The 22,674-nt window shown below is 41.1% G+C and overlaps 3 protein-coding genes across 10 annotated transcripts in view; 1 reads left to right on the forward strand and 2 right to left on the reverse strand.

Annotated features, from left to right (window-relative positions):
• SPATA18 (spermatogenesis associated 18) overlaps positions 1-12,949 on the reverse strand; it is a 19,538-nt gene extending 6,589 nt beyond the window's left edge. For 6 of the 8 annotated variants that reach the window (XM_083835418.1, XM_083835416.1, XM_083835414.1 and 3 more), the window contains exons 1-8: positions 12,506-12,949; positions 10,061-10,166; positions 9,838-9,953; positions 8,188-8,306; positions 4,368-4,502; positions 3,493-3,724; positions 2,389-2,547; positions 1,671-1,846 (exon numbers count right to left, since the gene is read on the reverse strand). In XM_083835418.1, the coding sequence (XP_083691544.1) occupies positions 1,671-1,846; positions 2,389-2,547; positions 3,493-3,724; positions 4,368-4,502; positions 8,188-8,306; positions 9,838-9,953; positions 10,061-10,166; positions 12,506-12,592 (1,130 nt within the window). In that variant the 5' untranslated portion in view covers positions 12,593-12,949. The remainder of the gene's footprint in view (positions 1-1,670; positions 1,847-2,388; positions 2,548-3,492; positions 3,725-4,367; positions 4,503-8,187; positions 8,307-9,837; positions 9,954-10,060; positions 10,167-12,505) is intronic. The other 2 variants (XM_083835420.1, XM_083835419.1) reach the window with 1 other exon arrangement.
• The window catches only part of RASL11B (RAS like family 11 member B), a 290,210-nt gene that overhangs the window by 215,750 nt on the left and 51,786 nt on the right, over positions 1-22,674 (reverse strand). The window lies entirely within an intron of this gene.
• Positions 13,331-22,585, forward strand: SGCB (sarcoglycan beta). Its single transcript, XM_083835427.1, has 6 exons — positions 13,331-13,489; positions 15,510-15,719; positions 16,640-16,825; positions 16,939-17,130; positions 18,308-18,439; positions 19,502-22,585. The coding sequence occupies exons 1-6, from the start codon at positions 13,466-13,468 to the stop codon at positions 19,703-19,705; spliced, it is 948 nt and encodes a 315-aa protein (XP_083691553.1). The 5' UTR covers positions 13,331-13,465; the 3' UTR covers positions 19,706-22,585.

Here is a 22,674-nt window from a genome sequence, read left to right on the forward strand (position 1 = left end):
CTGATAGGCTATGATATTCTTGCATATCCCCCACAAAAGTCAAGGTCTTAGGACCACTGACTAAATCTCCTGAGCAGCGTTTTGGCAGTCATTCATCCTACCTTCCTGAAATTTCTTGTCAAAACAAGATCCATATAAAGGACATTACAGAAATACCCAAGACACTAAGATGTAACTTTATGGCCAAGATTACGTGACATGAGAGGCAATTTTATTAGGGAGATCTTCAGATACTGATAACAAAATATTGACTTTTCCAAAAATTATTTGGAAAGGCTGCAGTAATGCAGCAGATATATTACCCCCATTACCTCCCAAAGTCTACAAAATTGGCTGAATAATACATATATGGTTTGGTGAATTCAAACTCAAAACAATTACCAGATAACTGAAAGTAGCAATGCATATATACATTAGTAATGTATATAGAATAGTAATTTGTAAGAACAATGTCATAAACAGGCATGAAACTCTGCTGGAGGAAGATATAAGGTAAAATGAGGGTTGGCCAGCCCTTTTATAGAATGGCATTGCACCTAACTAACAGGCTATTTCAATTTCCACAAGTTTTGCTCCATGTAAGTATAGGACACATATGATATACATGTAAATATATCTATGCCACATATATATCCATACAGATAGTTAGATATACGTATGTGTGTATGTACACACACCTCCCACAGCAGCACGTATAAACACGTACACCCATTTTTTTGAAGGCCATACACATCAAGTAGGTGGCAAAAGTATCCTAAGACAATACTCTAGCATTGATACCATCTTAATTCAGCGAGTTGCTTTGGGTATCAAATAGCTTAATGTCCAATATTTGGACAGGACCATTAACTAGTTAACAATTTTGTACTCTGTTGAAGGGTTACTTTTACCTTCCCTATTTCTCTCCTTGGTTTCTCAAGCTCTTTCCTATATGGGCTCCATTCTATTTTAAATTATTATTAGAACCCTCCTCATTTCTGTGGCATCTCTTGCTTTCAGGAGCAGTGTTTTTTGGAGCTACCAATCCCATTAGTTTTCTTGAAGGCGTGGGAGTACCCTACAGTTCTGTCAGCTAACAAAGGAGCCAGTCCTAAACCCATGGTAAAAAACAAAAACTATGTTATGGTTTCTTTAAACAAGAATCATGTTTCTAAAGCCATTTTCCTTTTTGCTCAACTTTAAAACAGAAGAGACAGGAGTGTATTAAGATCTGTATGTCACACAGCAGCCACAGCACACGTTGATGATCCTCGTATCAGGCACTTACAGCCAGACCTCAGTAGAAAAGACTTTTACCAAATGGGCCAAAAAGACAGAGAAAAGATGCAAGCATTTTTATAAACAGGGAAGGCAGACAGAGACTAAGCAGGAAAGGAAAAATGATAATTTTCCTCTTAAAGGATAAATTAAATAAACTCAAGAGACTGAAGTTTATCCAGAAAATTGTTCTGCTATTCATTAAAAAAGCTATTAACACTGGTCTACATTCTGGCATTTATATACCATTATAAACCTTAAAGACATACCAAATTGACAATAGACCAGAAATATTTGTCCCAAATTAATGTTCATCAATCTTAAACCTTCACATTAATTAGGAAAGAAGCAGACTATACAACCTGGTGGATTTTTTCCATCTTTGTCTTTTAAAGAAAATAAAGAATTCTTACTTGGTTTCACTGAAGAGTTCGCCGTCCATACCAAAGGCAATATCAAGAGGAGGGATGAGGGTCTGCATTGAAAAAGCCACACGGCAGAGCTCTCGAATCAAACTGCTGATCACAATGAAATCGACTTCTGGTGGGAATGAAATCTTTGGGTTCATGTTCATGGAGCGAATTACTTCCTGAAAATAAACACAACTGAAATAATCTGAGCTCACTAACACTTTTGTTCATGAGGAAGTATGGAAATCCCTCCTAAATGTGCCTCTCAGCTTTGCCACACTTAAAAATCAGTATAAAAGACTCCCAGAAATGTTATCTTAGACTATTCGAGAAAACATTAGCTTCAGAAAGAATGTTTTAGAAGTAGTGTGAGCTACATCATTGACATCAGTCTTAAGAGGGAGATACAGTTTTTCAGCACAATATAAAGTTTAAGAAAAATACTAAATTTTAGCTTATATTTACTTGATTAATACAGTTACACTGTATCTTGTCAACAAAATTATTCTGACAGAAACAGACATTACAGTCACAGGCAAATAAAACAAGTGATAATTGGGCTGTACTACAATATTATTTTGAAAAATAAGTTGCTACAAGACAAAATCCATGCAATACACTTCTCTTCCTTCCCCAGATTACAGATCATTTCTAGTTTATGCACTGTGAAGTTAGCTCCTGAAATAGAATAACACATCCCTTCCCCACCACCCTAACTTACATTGACACTGGCTTGAACATCGTACAGATCCTCATGGCGAACCATATAATCCAGGACAGTGTCTTCAAGTGACTCAAGCCCTGTGTGACCTAAAGACAGAGTCTTTCTTACACGCATTTTGAATTGCCTGTAGGCCATCTTCGCTGCTTGGAAAGACTCCTGGAAATGTACAAAACATCTAGTTTAATCCAGGAGATTGTGAGGTTAGATTTTTAGCAACAATCTGAAACAATGAACTTAACCAATATCATAGTTTTAAGGAGGAAGATAAAACACTGCTGTAGAAGTGAAGGTTAAAAAATAGTCCTCCATTTGGGAGGACTTCTGATTAAACCAAGTGTGATTTATTTTTCTGAAGACAGGATTAAGAAGCTTCCCACCCAACCTATTTCTATGAAGGATTCCCTCACATACACGCACAGAATCAATGGAATTACATTTGGAGAAGACATCAAGAACAGAATTTAATATTTGCATTTTATGTGCCACAGCCTAACATGTCAGACAGTACCTCTCATCTGTTGGAAGAAACATTGGCTCAGAGGGTGTAAAGTGACTGATGAACGTGGAAAAAAAATGCAGTAAGTTAGACTTGCTTGGGATCATATACATTAAGAGAGTCACTGCCTCTCTGATACGCTGATTTTATAGACAAGAAAATTTGCAAACAAATTTATTCTGGCTGAGTTCATAGTAAGTGTGAGGGATGTAGGTAATTTCAAGAAACCCAGCAAAACAGAAAAACACATAGCTGCAGGCAAGACGAAAGCATGATATGGAAATATTTCCAGAAGTATTCATTTAAACACAGCAGTGCTTTTCAGCACAGGAATCATCTACCTTTCAAAGCCATTCAGAGTCTTCCTATGTGCCCCTCACAGTATCTGTACTGCATACTACTGTGCTTGTTCTAATGCTGGGACAAGACAGTCATAAAAGAACACTACATGGAGAGTTTAATGTAAAAGCGTGAGGGAAGAAAAGGAAAAGCAAAAGAGAAAACATAAGTTTTCTTTTCTGCACTTCACACACAGAACTTAATCCAATCTAGTCACAGTATTTTACAAAACACTTCTGTGAAACGAGAAACAATTTTGTCCTTACCACAGCTGCAGTGTATATTATCCTCTGCACCATCTCTTTGTCAGTGATGTATGTCCTCAAAAGGGTCTCTGCATCCAAGCGTTCGTGAGCATAGATGTCACCGAAGCGAGCTACCAGGCAGGTGTGACGGGAAGCGTTTGTCCGCCTGGCTCGGCCAGGTGAGCAGCTCCTCAGGGGAAGCGGACTGGGCGACCTGCTGCGTCTTGGGGAAGGAGAGCGGCTCCGCGCAAGTCTAGGAGAGGTGTGTAAAAAAAACATGAGGTCACTTCAGCATCCTAAGATGCCTTGACTTTTGTGCCAATTTAATTACCATCAGGGTAAGACAAGATTTTGAGCCAACATAGTTAGCGAAGTAAAGCTGCAGATTATTAGCTTAGCATGAAGGAACTTGTGTCAGTATAACTTATAGGATACATCTGGAATGATAAAATTAAACTAACTCCAAAACTTATGCAGCCATGCACTATGTTCTGCAGAAACACGCTTTTAACTACTAAAAATTGAGAGATCTGTTTGTCTTCCAGTACCACCGAAGAGCTGTGAAGTCCAAGAAATGAGAATATAATAATAATTTCTGCCCTTTAAGGGTACAGTATGCACAGAGGACTTATAAACAAAAACTAACCACCTGTTCCTGTACAGTTGCTCTCAGTCTATTTTGTAAAGCTGCTTTCTTTGCTGTAAGCTCAACATTACTGCTCAAAATTAAAACACTGGGCACTAGGATAAATCAGTTGAAGTGTTTACAAATGCTTTACAACAAAGTACAGAAGTTTAACTTTTCTTCATGCTTCAGTTTAAAATGAGGAGAGAATTCATGCTACCTAACCTGAACAATTTCTCCAATCCAGTTACTTCTCTGAATAAGGCCCTACCTGCTCTGGAGAACAGACTTTTGGGCATCCAGGATAGAAATCTCATCCCGCAGCATTTGAATCTGCTGCTCGTAATCATTCCAACGATCTAACTTTCTCAGAGAGTCCTCCTCTCGGGCACGGGAATCCTTCAGACTTAACCACATGGAATAAAGTTAGTCACAAGATGCCCTTCTACCAATGCAAACCAGCTATCAATTAATCCTTAACAAACAAGAACAGAAAAACAGGAGTATTGAGCAAGCCAGACTCCTTATGCTGAAATACTGCAAAATTAAGTGTTAAAAAACTCCAAAGCATACTCATAACTACACTTTAAAGTGTAAAGGTGTACTGTAGCAAGAGGCCGGATACGCCAAATTGTGTTACAGGAAAGATCAGTAACTTCTGGTGTCCATGCACTAGCTCATATGATGAGGCCTAAGAAAGACTCATTTCCTTCTCATATTTAACATCATTGAGAGTCAGAAGTGTAGGACAGAAAACTGAGCTGACTTGGTTTTACCTCAGGTCCTCAGGTTCTTTTCCTTGATGGAATATTTGGTCAGAGGACATCAGTAATGATGTTCTTCAAATAATATCAGAAGCTAATGATTCCTCTCTTGCTCCTCCCCATATAAAAAATGTTTCTCAAACATTTGCAGACACCCAGCTAAGCAAGTTTATCTTCTATCATTTACTCTTACTTAATGTTAGGAACGGGTCCAGAGCAAGGCCACAAGATGATCAGGGTGGAGCACCTCTCCTACAAAGAAAGGCTGAGAGAACTGGGGCTGTTCAGCCTGAAGAAAAGAAGATTCCAGGGAGACCTCATTGCCGCTTTTCAGTACTTAAAATGGGACTTATAAAAAGATGGAGAGCAACATTTTCCTCAACCAGATAATGACAGAATAACAGGAAATGGTTTTAAACTGAAAGAGTTTAGATTAGATTTAAGAGTTTAGTTTAAACTAGAAGATTAAGATCAGAGGTTAGGAGGAAATTCTTCACTCAGAGGGTGGTGAGGCCCTGGCACAGGTTGCCCAGAGGAGCTGTGGATGCCCCATCCCTGGCAGTGCTCAAGGCCAGGCTGGACAAAGCCCTGGGTGGCATCTAGTGGGTGGCATCCCTGCCCATGGCAGGGGGTTGGAACTAGAGGATCTTTAAGGTCCCTTCCACCCCGAGCCATTCTAGGATTCCATGATTCCATGCAGTCTGCATTAAGACCTACGCATGGAAATTGTGAGAGGCTTTGTTCTCAGCTAATTGCTTTAATCTGGAAGACAGTAGTCAGGTTACATCTAAGAATCAAGGAGTTATGTGAGTTACTTTCCAACCAACAAATCAAAAGAGGCCATTTTATGGGAATACGAGTTTATGCCCCTTGCAATCATTCAAAAAAATGAAGTCTGAAGCAATGGCTTTCCTGGCAGAGGTTCCACAGATGAAATCTGACAATTAGTATTATTCTAGAAGCAATGACAGATATCCAGAAATGAACAAGTGATATTCAACTTCATACATAAGTTGAGACTATAATGACCTGAAGGATTTTTCTTTGTTCATCTTTATTGGGATTAGCTCATCCCCTTAATTGCCCTAAAATGAAGGAATATCATTGACAGTTATACCTTCCTATAGGGAAAGATCCAAGCCAGGTCTCCTTCATTTTGAAGTGTATTAACATTATTTAACTGCAAGACTGCAAGCATTTTTTATAAACAAGTAATTCTTTTCTTGAAATGTCAATCATCACAAGAATTCACATGCTGCTGGAAGAATTTCTACTAACTTCATGTTCTTTTCTGATACTATAACCAAAAATAAAAAAATCCAGGCTACATTTCCTAACCGTGAAGAATTATTATTGCTTCCAGAAGTTCCTATAGATCAAGCCACAAAAGAAAATTAAAGATTACTGTATTGAAGTGAAAAGGTAGGTCCCTCAGCTGCACTATTACTGATCCAGATTAACTTCCCAGATGTGACCAAAACACTTAGAAACTCAAAAAACATTTTTAAAACAGAGACAGCAACAGTACTAATATCCATGTCTATTTCTGTGCAGACAGGCAAAAGGATTTGGAAATCACAGTCTGAAAGAAAAAGCCTTTTAAAGAACCTTATCTTGAGAGGGACAAAAGACATTTTATTCTCTCTAACACATATGCTGCTTCCAAGAGCATCATAGACAGAAACCTTTGTTTGTAACTCGCTGCATTCAGGATGTGGATCTCTCCTATTAACTTCATCTACAAGACTCAAATACTTGATAGCTTGATAGCTGCTCATTTCAAAGTAACCTTTCCTCTAGCCTAAAGAGAAAAGGGTACAAGTTCAGCAAGAATAAGGGTTCTTCTCACATGGATTAATTTATGTTAATTCTTCCTATAACACAAAGAAAAAAAAAAAGAAAAAAAACTCCATGATGTCCAGAAGCTAGACCTGTTTTTCCTCTGTAGCTTAGGAAGGTGTAAAATAAACAGAATCCACTCAGGTAGATGACAGACTGCCTCTGCGTGTTGACGTTCTGCCACAAATACTGTAAGATTTTTCTTATGCTGCTCTTAGCTGAATAATTTCGATCTGCTGCTGCCATAAGAGTAGTGGCTGATTTGGTCTTTGTCTTCAAGAGCCAACTGGGTTTGTGACGGGCTGCAAGAAACATTAATAACCTTCACGGTAAGGGCAGAGATTCCACCACAGAATTTAATGTGACAAATTGACTGTTTCAGCAGACCAAGCCTGTATCAATGTAACACATGAAAACCATCACAGTGAGCTTTGTGCAGGCTGTCAGCACACAAGCAGTGTGTAAGAGTCATATCTGACTAAGCCATAACAGAATTATTCTGCTACAACTGTTTATTTTTCATTAAGGCTCAATTCCAGTTTCTCCATCTATTTCAACGATTTATAGCACTCAGAATGACTTCACTGTCCATAAATGGGGTACTGAGAGACTTCTTTCATAGTCAAGAATCAAAACGTCTGCATTTAGACAAGATGAGGCATAACAGATACTAACGTGAAAGCAGGAGATATCTGCAAGATTAGGATACGGGATGAAATATTCTTTCTATTGAATCTCTTTCCTCAAATCTAGCTTGTGCAGCTTGCAGTCTTGAGAACCTGATATTCTCGGAATCCTTTAATAAATGCATCAATTTATATCACTTTTTGTATCACAAAGGCCTGTGAACATTCACTGTTCTCGTGCTAGCAGAATGCATGAGAACATGCCTGTCACTTGGAGCCACCTCTGAAATGTCCTTGGAAGTGGCACTAACTGGACCAGTTTGTTTCTGAAGCAGATATGTCATTTTGAGACTACAGTGCTCCACAAAGAGTTTTGTGGTTGACAACTGTTCAGTCCTAGTGACTTATGTGAAAAAATCTGTCTTTCTTCCTCCATCTTAGTTTTGATCTTAAATATTTACATGCAATTACATTCCATAACTAATTATGACATGCTCCAGGTCCTTCAATAATGGTTGCACTATAGTTACCCAATTGAGTTTTATCAATGTTTGCTCAGCATACAACAGTCTGTCAACTATAATCCAACTGGGACAATCGGTCCTTTTGTCTGGACCACTGTCCTGTTTTCCAGCTCTTCTGCCAGAAGCAAAACCTACCAAGTCAATTGATGAAAGCAAGTATGATTATATCATCTGTACCCTACTTTGGGCACACACGGACAATCCAGAGCCTAGACATATTTTGAAGCACTGATTTTAAGCCAGAAATGAAATACTGTAAAAATCTCTATCAGTATTTAGATGTCAAGAGAAAAATATCTTATTGAAAAGAAAAAAAGAATCTCAGTTAATTTCCCTACTCTTGTTGCACATGGTTGAGCTCTAGACGCGTTGAAGTGAGTTCTTCCTGAAGCTCTTGCAGCTGAAAAGTCTGACTGGTGGCCAGTTGCCTCAGCTGCCTCTCTTTCTCAACTGAATCCTAAAATGAAACACAAAATGGCACTGCTTGACCATTCTACCTTACAGGATCCTTTAACGTAGTATAGCATTATTAGCATACACCTTTCTAAACATTTCTGTAAAGATCATTTCCAAGGTAATTAAAAACAAAAGCAATTGCATACCTTCTAGAAACATAAGCAATAACTTCAAGGCACACAAAACAAAGACTTAATTGTATTAAGAAAAATATTCACTTCACTTGCACCTCATAATAGAGACCACAAAAGGTGCACAAAATGTCTGCATATGCATATTTACTACCTGCATATACGTTATCTGGACATAGTGTTCTTGCACATGTGGTAACAGTTTTTTTCTTGATAAAGTGTTCTGACCGACTATACCATCAACTCAAGTAAAGTTTTTAGGCATTCATGTACACAGGATAACAGAAAACGTTACTAGAACAGATCAGGCAACTACTGGGATTCAAGAAGCACACTGCTATACATGTAGCCATGCCTTTAGCAACCTACAGATTTGACTCATACTACCAGATTTAAATAGGCAGCTGTGCAGCAGGCTTTTCTTTATATTTTGAATGTCATGTGCAAGGACAAATCTGTAACAGGTACGTAGTCATTTAGTAACACCATAATTTTACATTTTACTTTTTGTCAGAACCCTACTCCTGCAGCACCCTAGAATCTGAGGGATCCACTAAGGGATATTACTTTTCATTTGTCCTTATCTTAATTGTGAAAGATTTTGATAGAAGAGGTCTAAAAATGAGAAGTTGGAGAGCATGGTAACATCACTGCCAGATCCCAAGATCTTCAATGTTTTCCCCTCATCTGCATCAACCTACACTCTTGTTTTCTTTCAAAGCACACAAGCATAGAGCAACAGCAGATCTGTCTTCCCCTCTAAAGTGTTTTAGTAATATGACCCTTTCAGTAAATACCAAGTACTTACTAACTCCAAATCTCAAGTCAGGCATGTGGTGGTATCATGATGGCTATGAGCACTTTCTTTTTCCCTTCCAGAGATTATTATAATGCTTGGATACAAAGAAAATATTTTTCTTCAAAAAAAAAAAATAAATAAAAGGAGCTCACAGATGAAAGCATGGGGTCTTACACACACCTTCAGCTTACATCTGGATTTTCATATACTGATAAGTTTTTACCAACAGTTATATGGTGTAAATGCTACTATAACATCTTTGCAAGTGTAAATGTAGCCAAATTATTTGCCTAGAAAAGGAAAGCTGTACAAAAACATTGTTTCTCTTACCAAGAAGATTCATCCATGTTGCCATTCATTGTTATGAAACAGCACAAGCTCTGGAGGGCCAGAAGTAACTGTAATGACCTCTTTGATTTCCCATTCAAAGGAAATGTAAGATGAGACATAGCAACAACATAGCTGTCACCATGAGCAACCAATAACATATTTCATTAAGCAAAATCAAGGAGGGATGCTATTATTAACAGAAAGTGATTAATGCTCTCCTGCAGGCATAAATTTACACCCTTCTATTCCTTTAAAATAAATTTCCTGCATACCTGAATGAAAGAGAGGCCACTTTCAAAGAGCCCTCCTGAAGTAGCACAGGAAAAACAAGTTCCTAGCCATGGCAGAAGACGAGTTTTTATTGTTTCTACGCCTGCATAATGCCCACCTAAGAAAATACAAGCATTAAGAAATTGTGAGAACACCTACAGAGGAAGACAGAACTGAAAAAGATGACACGTGAAATGTGTTAGTACAGACAAGGCACCGATTTACCTTCTCGAGACGTTTCATTGAGGATTGTGAAGAGCTGCCCTTGAATCACAGAGTTCATTTCTATTATTTCACAGCATCGGTTCAGATTCTGATCACAGGTATTAATCTGTAAATTAATGTGTATTAACATATCTGCCTGGGATTTCTTGCATAGAACGATTCCTGTTACAATCACAACATTAAAGGGCTGTTTTGGGGGGTTTTGTTTGTTTGTTGCTTTTTGGTTTTGTTTTCTATAATTACATCTTCTCATCCTTTTCTTACTGCATCCTCTAGAAAACTCATCTTCAAAAGTCTCACGTTGTTAATAGGCACACAGACAAGATATCAGAACTCCTAACACCCCGTTAATTCACCACTGGGGAAAACATATTCCTTTCCCCAGCAATAAAGAAGATGCAACCACAAATAAATCTAAAAGAAAGATCATAAAGATGTGTTAAAATCTTTCAACACAGAATTTAGCATAACAAGATGTGAGATTATTAGATGAATAAAACATCAGTCCAAACTACGATTTTGTATATTAGCTGAAAGAACATAGATAAGGCCGTTATCTTGCTTTATCAACAGCCACAAGGCCTCCATGCAATTTTACTTGATTTTTAAGAGTTATCAAGTGAAATAAAAAATAATCAAGAATGGGAAAACCCCAGCATTAAGCCAAGGAAACAACAGAACAGTAAAGTTGCACCACTTTCAGCAAACACAATTCAAAAAAAATGATGGAGTCCAGGATGCTACTGCACCTGCCAGGAAAAAAAAAACCACACTCACACACACAGTTTGTACCCACAACCTTAACCTTTATCCGTAACCTGGGTATCACCTTCAACTCGGATCGCTCACCACGTGGTTAGGCTTTAATGGCTCCATATGGTTTTTAGGAGCTTTGAAAACAGGCACAGTTCTCACCCATGCCCCAGTCACCTCGCACCGTGATGGCTGCAGCATGCTTTCCTCCGTCCTCAAGGAGCAGTCTCGCCCTGCTAACATCCACCAGAACACTACCGCAAATTGCCTTTTTCCAGCTCATTACACTGACATGACACCCATGGTGCTCCCATCTGCCAGCTCCTCTCACCACAGCAGACTCAAGCTGCTCGTCTTCGTTTCCCACGACCTCGGGGACTACCCTCACCTACCTTCCTTTACCGTGGAGAGTTCAGCTCCCGCTACCATCAGCCGCCCCCAAAGCCCACCTCCACCATCCATTTGCAAGACTTTAACACGAGTGCTTCTGTTCTCCCTCCTCCAGTGCCCTGCACTCTGCGGTGTCTTTACCAGCTACCCTCAAACTCCTCCTTAGACCTGTCCTTTGCCATGCACCCTGCAGAGAGGCTGCCAGGCACTGTAACGCCTACATATGAGGAACTGCCTTGAGAAGGCTGCACCTCTGCTCAGCGCCCTCACTCACCGACTGCAGCACACGGTGGATGGCTACAGGCTCATGACAACGGCCAGTGCTCTGAGGCATCACAGACATGGGGATATAGGGGTGAGGATGCTGTCCAGACTGTTTTTGCTGAGAGAATTTAGGATTTTCAAATCTCGGTTCCCTTCCTTGCCTCATCTTCCCCTAAATTTAAACTCTTCTCTCCTGCTTCCACTGTGCCACCTCCTTGGTCTCCTGTTATGTCCATCTCCTGTTCTCTGACCCCTAAACCTCTGTTCACCCTGTCACATCTGCCTCCAGCCGTCTTCTCCCCTGTCCCTGAAATCACAGAGTCAGGGAATCGTTAAGGCCGGAAAAGACCTCCAAGATCACCTGGTCCAACCACCCCCAGTACCACCACTGTCACCCACTAAACCACGTCCCTAAGCACCACGCCCAACCTTTCCTTGAACACCCCCGGGGACGGTGACCACCACCTCCCTGGGCAACCCGTTCCAATGCCTGACTGCTCTTTCTGAGAAGAAATGTCTCCTCATTTCCAACCTGAACCTCCCCCGGTGCAACTGAAGGCCATTCCCTCTTGTGCTTCCCTCCTCCTCAAGCCCTCCTGGCAGCAGATTTCTCCCAGAGGAGTCTCAGGGAGCAGCTGACCCTGCTCTCACACGCTTCCCACTTCTGACCACCTTTTTCCTCACCGTCCCTCTGAGCACCCCCGTTACTTCGCCTAGTGCCTCCCCGTGTACAACAGAACTCTTTTCCTTTTTGACTCTGTCCTGGCTGTTGCAGCCCGCACATCACTTTTAATTCCCTATCTTTGCTTTCAGTGAGCACTGCCACGGGCAGAATAAACCCAAGGGAGCCGCAGCAGCGGGTGCCAGCAGCCCGCGGGGTGTCCGTGTGCGTGTCCTCGGGGCCCCGAGGCCGGCTGTCACCGCGGCAACCACCGCAGCTCCCGGCCGCCGGGGAACCGGCGCTGCTGCCCCGCGGGACCCCGCAGAGAGGCGGCCGAGGCCGGGGGGGGGGGGGGGGGGGACCGCGGCTGTCCCCACCTCGTAGTCCCGGTACCAGTTCTCCAGCTTCTCCTGCAGCAGCCGGCAGCTCTCGGCGCTGACCAGCCTCCTCAGGCTGTCGGCCATGGCTGGCCGGCTGCTCGCTCGAAGGCTGGGGCCGGGCTTGGGACGGGCTGCTCGGTTTGTCCCGTCCCGTCCACCCCCCCGGGAGCCCTCGGCGGGCGGCACGGGGGCCGCTGGTTCTGCCGGCCCGGCCCCGGGCTCGCCGCTCCGGGCGGGGTCGCGGCCCCGCCGCGTTTATAGCCGCGATTGTAACGTGGGCCCGGCCCGGCTGCCACGGCGACGAGGGCAGGGCGCGCCTCCGTTGTGGTAACGGGGCGGCAGCCACGGCAGCCCGGGGACACGGCCCGGCCCGGCCCGGCACGACCCAGGGCTTGGGGCAGCGCTGCCCTGCGGCTTCTGCATGCAGGGACGAGGCGAGGAGCACCGCGGCACCCCGCGGGTGTGGGACTGAGGAGGAGGCGACGGCGTAGGAGGCAGCGTTTCGTGGCGTTGCCCCAGACTGCACTCTAAAATGGCATTCCCCAATGTGGAAAAAATATAGTTATTTGGGCTAAATGCACAGAAACACGGTGACTTGCTTGCGAAGGGACCTGTTGCGGGGAGTGCGGAGAGGTGTGGGCGTTTCTGCAGGGACCGTTCACTGTGCGTGGACACTTTCCAAGTCGCCTTTTGCCATCTTTTTATTCCAGTGACCAAAATCCCCAGCCTGCCGAGTGCTTCTCCGCGGAGCCGGGGCACACAGCAGCGAGGCGACGCAGGCAGCCTCCCCGGGGCCATGGCGCTGCCGGCCAGCGCGGGGCGGTAGGGAGCTCGCCGTAAACCTTCACCTCACGGAGCGAAGGGGGGTCTCCGAGCGGGGCTGGCCGCCGCCTCCCTCCCTCCTTCCCTCCCTCCGGCAGGGGGAGCCCAGGGCAGCCGCAGCGGCAGCGGAGGAAGATGGCGGCGGCCGCCTCGGAGCAGGTCTGTCCCCGCGGGCAGGGGGCCGGGGCGAGCCGCGCCGGGGGAGGGGGGCCTCGGGCGGGGCCGCCATTTTCGCTGCTAGGGGCTGGGCTGGGCGCGGCTCCCCGGTGTCAAATAAACGTCTTCCCCCCCCCCCCCAAAAAAAATATCTTGACTTTTTGTCGTGGACGTGACGAGAGATGGTGCCGGGGGAAAGGAGGAGCGAGGCTTGGGCAGCGCCTGAAAAGGAGCGGGTGGCGCGTCCCAGCCGTGTCCCGTTCCGCCCAAAGGGAAAAATGTTTTCCCTTTTCGGAGCGAGGTGTTGTGACATTTCTGCACAGAAGCGTAGCGGCTCTGTGCGAGGAGGTGTCAGCCGCTAGTTTGTGACTCAAAGCCGTGAGTTGCTCGGTCAGTATAAATAGACCGGGTGCGTGAGTCATCGAACTAGCGTGTGCAAGTACGGTAGCGCGGTGGCGATGTATAAATAAGACATAAGCTCTAATTCAGTCTCGGCCTCAGCATCTGAGTTTGCGTGCTTCAGTGAAAGCTAAATTTGTCAGAAGGGCTGGCTGTCATCGTCCCTCGGCTGCAGGGCTGGGACAGGGATGCCGTCAATGCAACGTGAGCTGCAGCCAGAAAAAAATCAGAGCTGTGCAAGGGCTCATCTTCTGAGAGCTCCCGGATCTCCACAGGACTTCTTGCAAGAGCGAGGCTGTACATGGACCTGCAATCCTGTGGTGTCAGCGGGTAGGATGGCCCAGGTTCCCGTGGGGACTCACCAAGTCCCAGGTGCCTCGGGAAGCACTGGATGTTCACTCAGCGTGGATGTTCCAGCACTCAATCCAGCAGTAACATTTCAGCAGTATTCTCCCAGTCCTGCTGCAGTCTTCCGTTGTACTGCCTTACCGGGTGAAATACTACATCTGATTTTTATCTGGTCATCAGATGCTTTCTAGGAATCTCAGGACATGATACTTACGATCCGGTTGTATAAAAGTTCCTATTCCCCAGAGTACAGACATCTCTCCATTTCCCTGCTGAACTAATTGTGAGTTGTGTAGGGTTACAGCAGCTTCAAGCATGTCACTGAGGAAGCCCTTCATAAATCTGTTAGATCAAGCATCTTTCTCAGTACGATTTCCTTGTTCAGCCACAGAACAAATTAGAAGACATTTTTACCCATTACATCAGTATGTACACATGCAGTTACAATAAGGTGCAGCTTCAGAATTAATTTCAGGTGAACAAACCTACTGTCATCAAAAAGATCAAGCCCCTTCTTCAAAGAACTGGACCCTTACATTGCAACCTGCTCTATTCAGGAAAGGTGGATCAAAATACTGTACAAAGTTATGGAAATACATCAGGCTTTTGTTCCCAATGAATACCTAAAAGAGTTTCCTTTATGTGCTAATTTGTCAAATTGTAGGGGCACACTTTGCAATCTAATTACTTCAAACGAGTAAGTTAAAGCTAGGATGGTTACGTTCCCCATGCCAGCTTTGAAGCTTTACAGTATTTTTTGTAACGCTGCATGCAAATAATAGAAGTTGAATGCAATCCTTGTGCTATCAAAACAACTTAAAAGCTGTGTCCACCACACTTCTTCCTGCATGTTTTGATAGACTACCCAAGACTCTCCTGCATTAGTGTGGAGGGAACTAAAATCCTATTTAATTGGTACATGACCTGCAGGATTGTATTCCATATCATCCCCAAGAGGTAAAAGCCTGATGAAGTTCATTACAGCTAATTTTTTTTGTATTGCAGCAGAGTTGTAATTCCTGTCATGATAAAAATGAGATATAAAAACAATTTACAAATTGTCTGAAAATACATGGATTTTAATTTTAGCCATTGCATTAGAGGAGATTGCAGCGGTGGTATATTATAAGTACATAGTGGCAGACTGCAATAACATAATTCTAAATATGATATCTAATAAGATCCACTAATCCATTTTGTATTTTTTTACATACATGTGGATCGTTTTGGTGGATTTACATGCCTTACAGCAGCTAACCTATGCTTTGTACTACAGCAAAGTTCTAATGGGCCGGTGAAGAAATCTATGCGTGAGAAGGCTGTAGAACGAAGGAACGTTAATAAGGAGCACAACAGTAACTTTAAAGCTGGATACATTCCAATTGATGAAGACCGTCTCCATAAGACAGGCTTACGTGGCAGGAAAGGCAACTTGGCTATCTGTGTGATTGTTCTTCTTTTTATTTTGGCTGTCATCAATTTGATTGTGAGTATAATACTTAGGCTGTAAGCAATGTTAAGATGTCTATTTTGTCTTTTTATCAGAGAAAGAAAACTTATTCCACTATGGCTGAGAAGGACTTAAAACACAGTAAAGGAGATTTCTCATCTTACTCCTCTCCTTTTTGCTCCTTTGTACTCTGAGCAGGATTAGACAGAAGAATCTTACCATTTTAGTCATCATTATTTCAGTATTATGGTCCCATGAGGAACCTACAATTTATCAAACAGAGGAGAAGGAACCTTGAAACTCTTCCTTCTCTGAACTCAACAACACCAAATGCGCAACGTGTTATTAGTGCAGTACAAATATATTTGGGATAATCTGGTAAGCCAGAAATATTGTATGTGTTATAACTGAGCAGCGCATGAGCATTCAGAATTAATCAGCCACTGCACTTGAAACCTCCATTGTTGTTAATACCACATTTTTATTGCTTAATCAGAGAAAAGCAATGGATTTTTTTTTGCAATGAGACATGAACATCAGAAGGTGCTTTTTTGTAGTTCAAAAGTAAGTATATTCTAAGCTGAGATATTTTGTTAAGGAAATTTGTTTGGCTTATGATACCATGGCTACCCTTAAATGGGACAAAGATTAATTAAGGACATGATTTAATTTCAATTATATATATATATATATATATATTTATTTATGTATGTATATGAATATTTTAGTTACCTTTTCAGATGAGTGTAGAAATCACGGAAAATGCTTTTAATAATTACGGGTATTCTGATGTTTCCAGTAGGAATTGCACACACTAAAGTAAATTCATACCAAAAGCTCACCTAAATGCTAGCATTAATAATTACTTCAAATAAAACATCTAATTCATAGAATACTTATTGTGAGACTGTTCAAGCAATCAAAGTAATCTTTGAAAATGTGTGTTTCTCTTTCAGATTACACTTGTTATCTGGGCTGTGATTCGAATCGGTCCCAATGGCTGTGACAGTATGGAGTTCCATGAGAGTGGCTTACTGCGGTTTAAGCAAGTTTCTGACATGGGTGTTATACATCCGTTATATAAAAGCACCGTAGGAGGCAGACGTAATGAAGATTTGGTGATCACTGGAAATAATCAGCCTGTAAGTTATATCACGAATTGAAAGTGTGAGAGCAACACTATGGAATTGCACTTGCATTATTAATAAACATTAAATTTGAAACATCATTAACTTAAAATACTCTATTTCTGCAGATTGTATTTCAGCAAGGAACAACCAAGCTTAGTGTGGAAAAAGACAAAACTTCCATTACCAGTGATATTGGCATGGAATTTGTTGACCCCCGGACACAAAACACCCTGTTCAGCACAGACTATGAAACTCATGAGTTTCATCTGCCAAATGGAGTTAAAATCTTGAATGTGCAAAAGGCCTCTACGGAGAGGGTATGTCGTTTTGAACTTTCAAAACTCTTTCTAAAAGCTAATTACTGAATTGCCCTAGCTGTAGAATAAGGAAAAAAATACTAATTCTAAGCATATTTGGAAATTTGACTAAAAATGCAGCTGTGAAAACGTAACTGATGCTAAAAATTAGGAATGGAAACTGACATTATTACATGAGTATGACATTTGGAATACTATGCTAGCTCCATTATCAGGATTAGAAAACCCGTGTGACTTTTTATCAAGCGTTTATGCACTTGTTTGTACATGGATAACTGTTTGAGAAATAAAATTTATATGGAAAGCTTGTTTCTGGTAAGAACTTCTACAAGTAGCTTCCAGAACTTCATGCGTCTATTGGAGATAAACGTTAGTCCACTCAGAATTTCAAAAGCCTGAGTGGAAGTGTAGAGAACAATCACAGCATTACAAGAGTTGTGTTAGTTCATGGCTTCCAGGTTAAATGTGTTCTTAGTTTGGTTGCTACATTAAGTATGCTTGATTTATCAGAGAACTAAAAAACCTACGTACTGGTAGGCAGGCATATATGTCAAGTGTCAGTTAATGTCAGACTGAAATTTCTTGCACTCATAACATCACTCATAATAAAGGCTTTTTAGACAGCAGTGCCCACAATTCTGTTTTGTAACACTAGCAAAGTAGTATCGGTGGTTTTATAGAGGGTTGTGTGTTCCAGGAACAAAAAAGAAAATTCAGTTTGATCTTCTTCATGTTATCTCTGCAGCCTAACAAACAGTAAACACTGGAGAGAAAAACAACAACTATATCCTTATAAATGTAAGAGGAATAGATAAATAAAAAGAGAAGAATACGTTTACATAATCACTTATTACAAGGAAGCCTGCATTTGCTAGCAGTGTTAATTGCGCATCCCATGAAATTGTCATACAAATCATTTTAATCACAATCAAACAATATGCAAACAAACAATTTTACTTACCTTCCAAAATTAAGTAAGCCATGTTTATAGACATAAATGTAAAAAATAACAAATGGGCAGAAGCTTCATAGGCATAACGTGAGGGGGCATAAAATACATTGAAGTTTTTTTATTAAATTGTTGAGTAACATTCTTAAGGTAATAAAAATTACCTAGATAAACCCAAGTGGTACGTTTTCATTGATCTCTAATACTTTCATTTGTTTACATTCTTAGATTACTAGCAATGCAACCAGTGATCTAAACATAAAGGTTGATGGACGTGCTATTGTCCGTGGAAATGAAGGCGTTTTCATCACAGGCAAAACCATTGAGTTTCGAATGGGGGGTAACATGGAACTTAAAGCAGTAAGTGTTTTGAAACAGCATTTTTGAACATCTTAGTTTCAAATTCAACCTGATAGTAAACTTTTGTAGCTTTGTATGGATTCAAATTTTATATAAAATAGGCATAAAAGTTTACTTGCAGTCAGCGTTAGTAGAATTTTAAAAAGGTAGATTATTACTTAGCGTTTAATTAGTGGTTCAGTAGTTTTTAGGTAACAATGATTTAATTCTGTAAGACGCTAAAAACCCACAAAGCAATTAAGGTAAGCTATTGGTCTATTGGTCTTTGCACTGAAATGAATACCAAAGGGAATACATATTCTCCTCTGGAGGCTTTATTGTGGACAGCAACCTTTGACAGAGCAGCAGAGACTAAAATTAGGAGCACTGCCTTCCTGCACTGTCACAGCAAGGCTCACAGCATTCACTTAAGCTTTCTGGAGATTATTAACAACACAGAGCATATAGAATGATGGAAAAGTTTCAAGGAGAGGAAAAATGCACTTAGATTTCACGTGAATGAATTTCATGTATGAATTCAAACGCTGATTCCCATTTCATATACATATTTTTAAATTCACAGCATTTGCTTATAGGTTTGTAAAGTGAAAAACTGTCTACTGCACTACTACTGTCTCTCTCAGTATCAATCTACCACTGGAATGGCAAAGTACATTGGCTATAATAGAGAAGCTGGTGGGTGTTATTCACAAATATAAACAGTGAAACCTTCGTATATGGAAGAAATTCTTCACTCAGAGGGTGGTGAGGCGCTGGCACAGGTTGCCCAGAGAAGCTGTGGATGCCCCATCCCTGGTGGTGTTCGGGGCCAGGCTGGATGGGGCCTTGGCCAACCTGATCTAGTGGGTGACATCCCTGCGCATGGCAGGGAGGGGTGAAACTAGATGATCTTTAAGGTCCCTTCCAACCCCAAGACATTCTATGATTCTATGTTATTTATTCTGTAGATTTCTACAGCCATCTTAAAAATGTCATTTATTGGTTAAACTAGCTTGTCCTTTTTAAAAACAGTCTGCCTTGTTTAACTAAGAAGTTATACTTTTTTTTCCTCCCTCTTAATAGGAAAACAGCATTATCCTGAATGGAACTGTGATGGTCAGCCCATCGAGACTGCCAAGTTCTTCTTACGGGGAACAGTTTAACAATGGTAACTGGCTGCGCTTCAAGCTCTGTATGTGTGCAGATGGAACGCTGTTCAAGGTTCAAGTGACAGGTCATAACATGGGTTGTCAGACGTCTGTCAATCCGTGTGGAGCCACGCACTAAAACAGAAAGCACTACCAGGAGAGCTCTCTCTGTGTTTACATATATTTGTATGAAGTAACTGCATGCCTTCAAGGATTTCTGTTTCTACAGGAGTTTATACTAATGTTTATTACATACTATTTTTAAGCACAGACTCACGTTCAACAGTATTATGTCATCATCCTGTTAGCCATAATAGTGGCACTGTTTTAGTAAGCTTTCAGTTTACATGCACACTGAAATACCTTCTTGAATTGGGATCTGTAGAATACATTTAAAGAACATGATTTTAGCAACAATCTTGTCTGGATTCAGTTGCCCCTAAAAGAGGTTTTTTGCCCTATATCCCAAAACCTTGAGGATTGCTGAGAACACAACTGCAATCTAAAGTACTTCAACAGGAGTGTCTATTTACTGTTGGATGTGGATTTTTCCACAGGATGGCTGAAGTGGCAAATTTTTGTCTTCTCATCATTTACTGCCAAAGGTTGCTGTAATGATCTTCCCCCCAAAATTATGTGGATTACTGTACGTGTACTAAAAGAAAGCTGGTGGCAGATTGGCTAATGGCACATTATAATATTGCATTAAGTCTGTCATCTATGTTCACATAGTTAAAAAAAAATAATAAGCTAGCACAAATAATATTTGCAAAGTAACATGGGAATGTAACTTCAGTTTTGAAATAGTCTAGCCTGTAAAAGTGAAAGTTGCAATTACCAAAGTGTTGCTTGAGCTCCCATCCTCTCTGTGGAATTTAGGGATTCTACACTTGCTTAATTTATGAGAAGTATTTATAAAATGTGTTTATTATAAAGTACGTTCTCAAAGATGTACTGATAATTTGCTTGGTGCCCAAAAAAGTGTCTTCCTGGGTGCTTTAATGGGAACAGTGTACGAATCTATTACTCAACAGCTAATAATCTGAAGCATGACCGTCAGCAGCAGCATCTAAGATGCTGCAGCATCGAAGGTCTCTTTTTCCTGTGAACGTCAGTACTGATGCATTACTGAGCACCTGATAATTCAATTCTGAAGCTAAACTGCGGGTCTGCAATTCTAAACGTGATGGTACTGGATGCCGCTACAGCAGAGGAAATGCACCTGTATCTGGATTTGTCAACAGTGAAACTGTCTAGGGTGAGCTGGGGCCTTATAAAAACTCTTACTGCCTTAGAACTGCTTTTGTAGAGGCAAAAGTTGTGGTCTGTATTAAAAATAGACTAGCTCGTTGTAAGATTCCTCCTTCCCCCATGTATCTTTTTCAGTTTGATTTTTTTGTGTGTGGGGGGGTGTTTTTTTTTTCAATATAATCAAACAACCTTAATAATGAAGGCCACAAAGGTGACTTTGCAAGTACTTTTTTGACACTAAGTGCTAAGCACGCACTTCTCTTCCTAAAAGCTGTGCAAATGTTACACATTAACTTCAGAATTGGTCATTTGTTATAGGAATATAAATTACCTACCCTTGTTTTATAGCTCCTAGAGTACGCAGAATTTCACAAAAGGACAAGTCAGCAGCTCCTGCTGCAAAGAAGTTCCTGTCTAAGGTCCCAATTCCTGCATTTACAAGTCAGTAAGTCCTGGTGCAGGGTGTGTACGGGTGGCCGTGATTTTTGGAGGAGAACCTTTAGGTCAGGCGTTAGGCTGCTCTGGAGGTCAGAGGAGTCACGTTTCCCTCACTGGTTAAAGGCAAAGACAGATTTTGATGCTATGTAGCTGGGGTTTTGGGGGGTGGACAGCAGTGGAGCTGTCTAACAAAAATGGGGTAAAATGCAGCAAAAGCCATTGAATTACTCACATGAAAGATTACGAGAAAGTAGTAAGGTACGTTTTGCATACTGCCTTCATGAACTTCATGGTTTTAGTGCAGTTAATATTTTATCAATCACTTCAATAAAGATTTTTAAAAACCTTTGGTGCTCTAAGTAGTACCCCAATTAGCATGTTTAAATTAGGAGAAGGAAATAAAACGGTTACATTTTCAGAACTTTCACTCAGTTGACAATGGCAGTTTGTAACTTTACTTACATATATATGCAAATTATATATATGTACAGCATATAATGCTGCTTATATTCATATATTATGCATATACACGTAAACACTAACATACATATCTGACATGTACATATTCATGTATACATAAATATAAGCAGCAGCATCCTCCAAAGCTGAAATAGAATTTGGTCAATAACAGACACTGCCTCAGTCGAGTACTCACGAAGAGCACATTATAGCTCTTCTTTGGTTAATACTGACATGCCTACATGCTAGGATGGGATTCTTGACCTGTAGTTATCAAGAATTCTTATTCAAATGCTATATTCAACAGTTGAACGATGCGTCACAAAGGTACTTTCAAATCATGGTCCGAAGAATTGATTTCGAGGTGTGGATTTTTAGTCAAATGTAGCAAAACCAGTCATACAAATACCAAACGATATAAATTATTGACCTGCTGGCCACTGTTCATGTGGTGTTAATGTATTTTGTTGCCTTCATTATACGGTTTGAGAAATGTTGACATCATATATGCCCTGTGTTGTGCAGTAATTTGTTTTTTATCTTCTGCCTAAAGTACATTTTTTAATGCTTATTTAAAACACTGTGTGGCACACTGTTTATTTAAATCCCACAGATGCACTTGAGATTCTGTTTTTAAAAGTACATTCTACATGCTCTGTGTCAAAATACCATACTGGTTACGCTGAAATTCCATGTGATGAATTCTCAGCATTTGTAAAGGTGGTTGTTGTTTCAATAGGTGGAAGACAATTGGATTTCTGATCTTTGTTTTGAAATGAAACAATAAATTCTAAGACACAGCTGTGGTTTAGAAGTGTTATTGTAATAATACAGTCTCTGATTAAAAGACGTTGTTTTATTGACAGTGAAACTAGTGTTTTATTAACTGTAAGTATGAATATCATTCCACATCTGTTCGTCATGGATTATATAGCTAGTGGACTTTGCTCAGCGGTAATT

The sequence above is a fragment of the Anser anser genome (genome assembly GCF_964211835.1).
Source record: "Anser anser genome assembly, chromosome: 4".
In the NCBI taxonomy this organism is placed as follows: Eukaryota; Metazoa; Chordata; class Aves; order Anseriformes; family Anatidae; genus Anser; species Anser anser.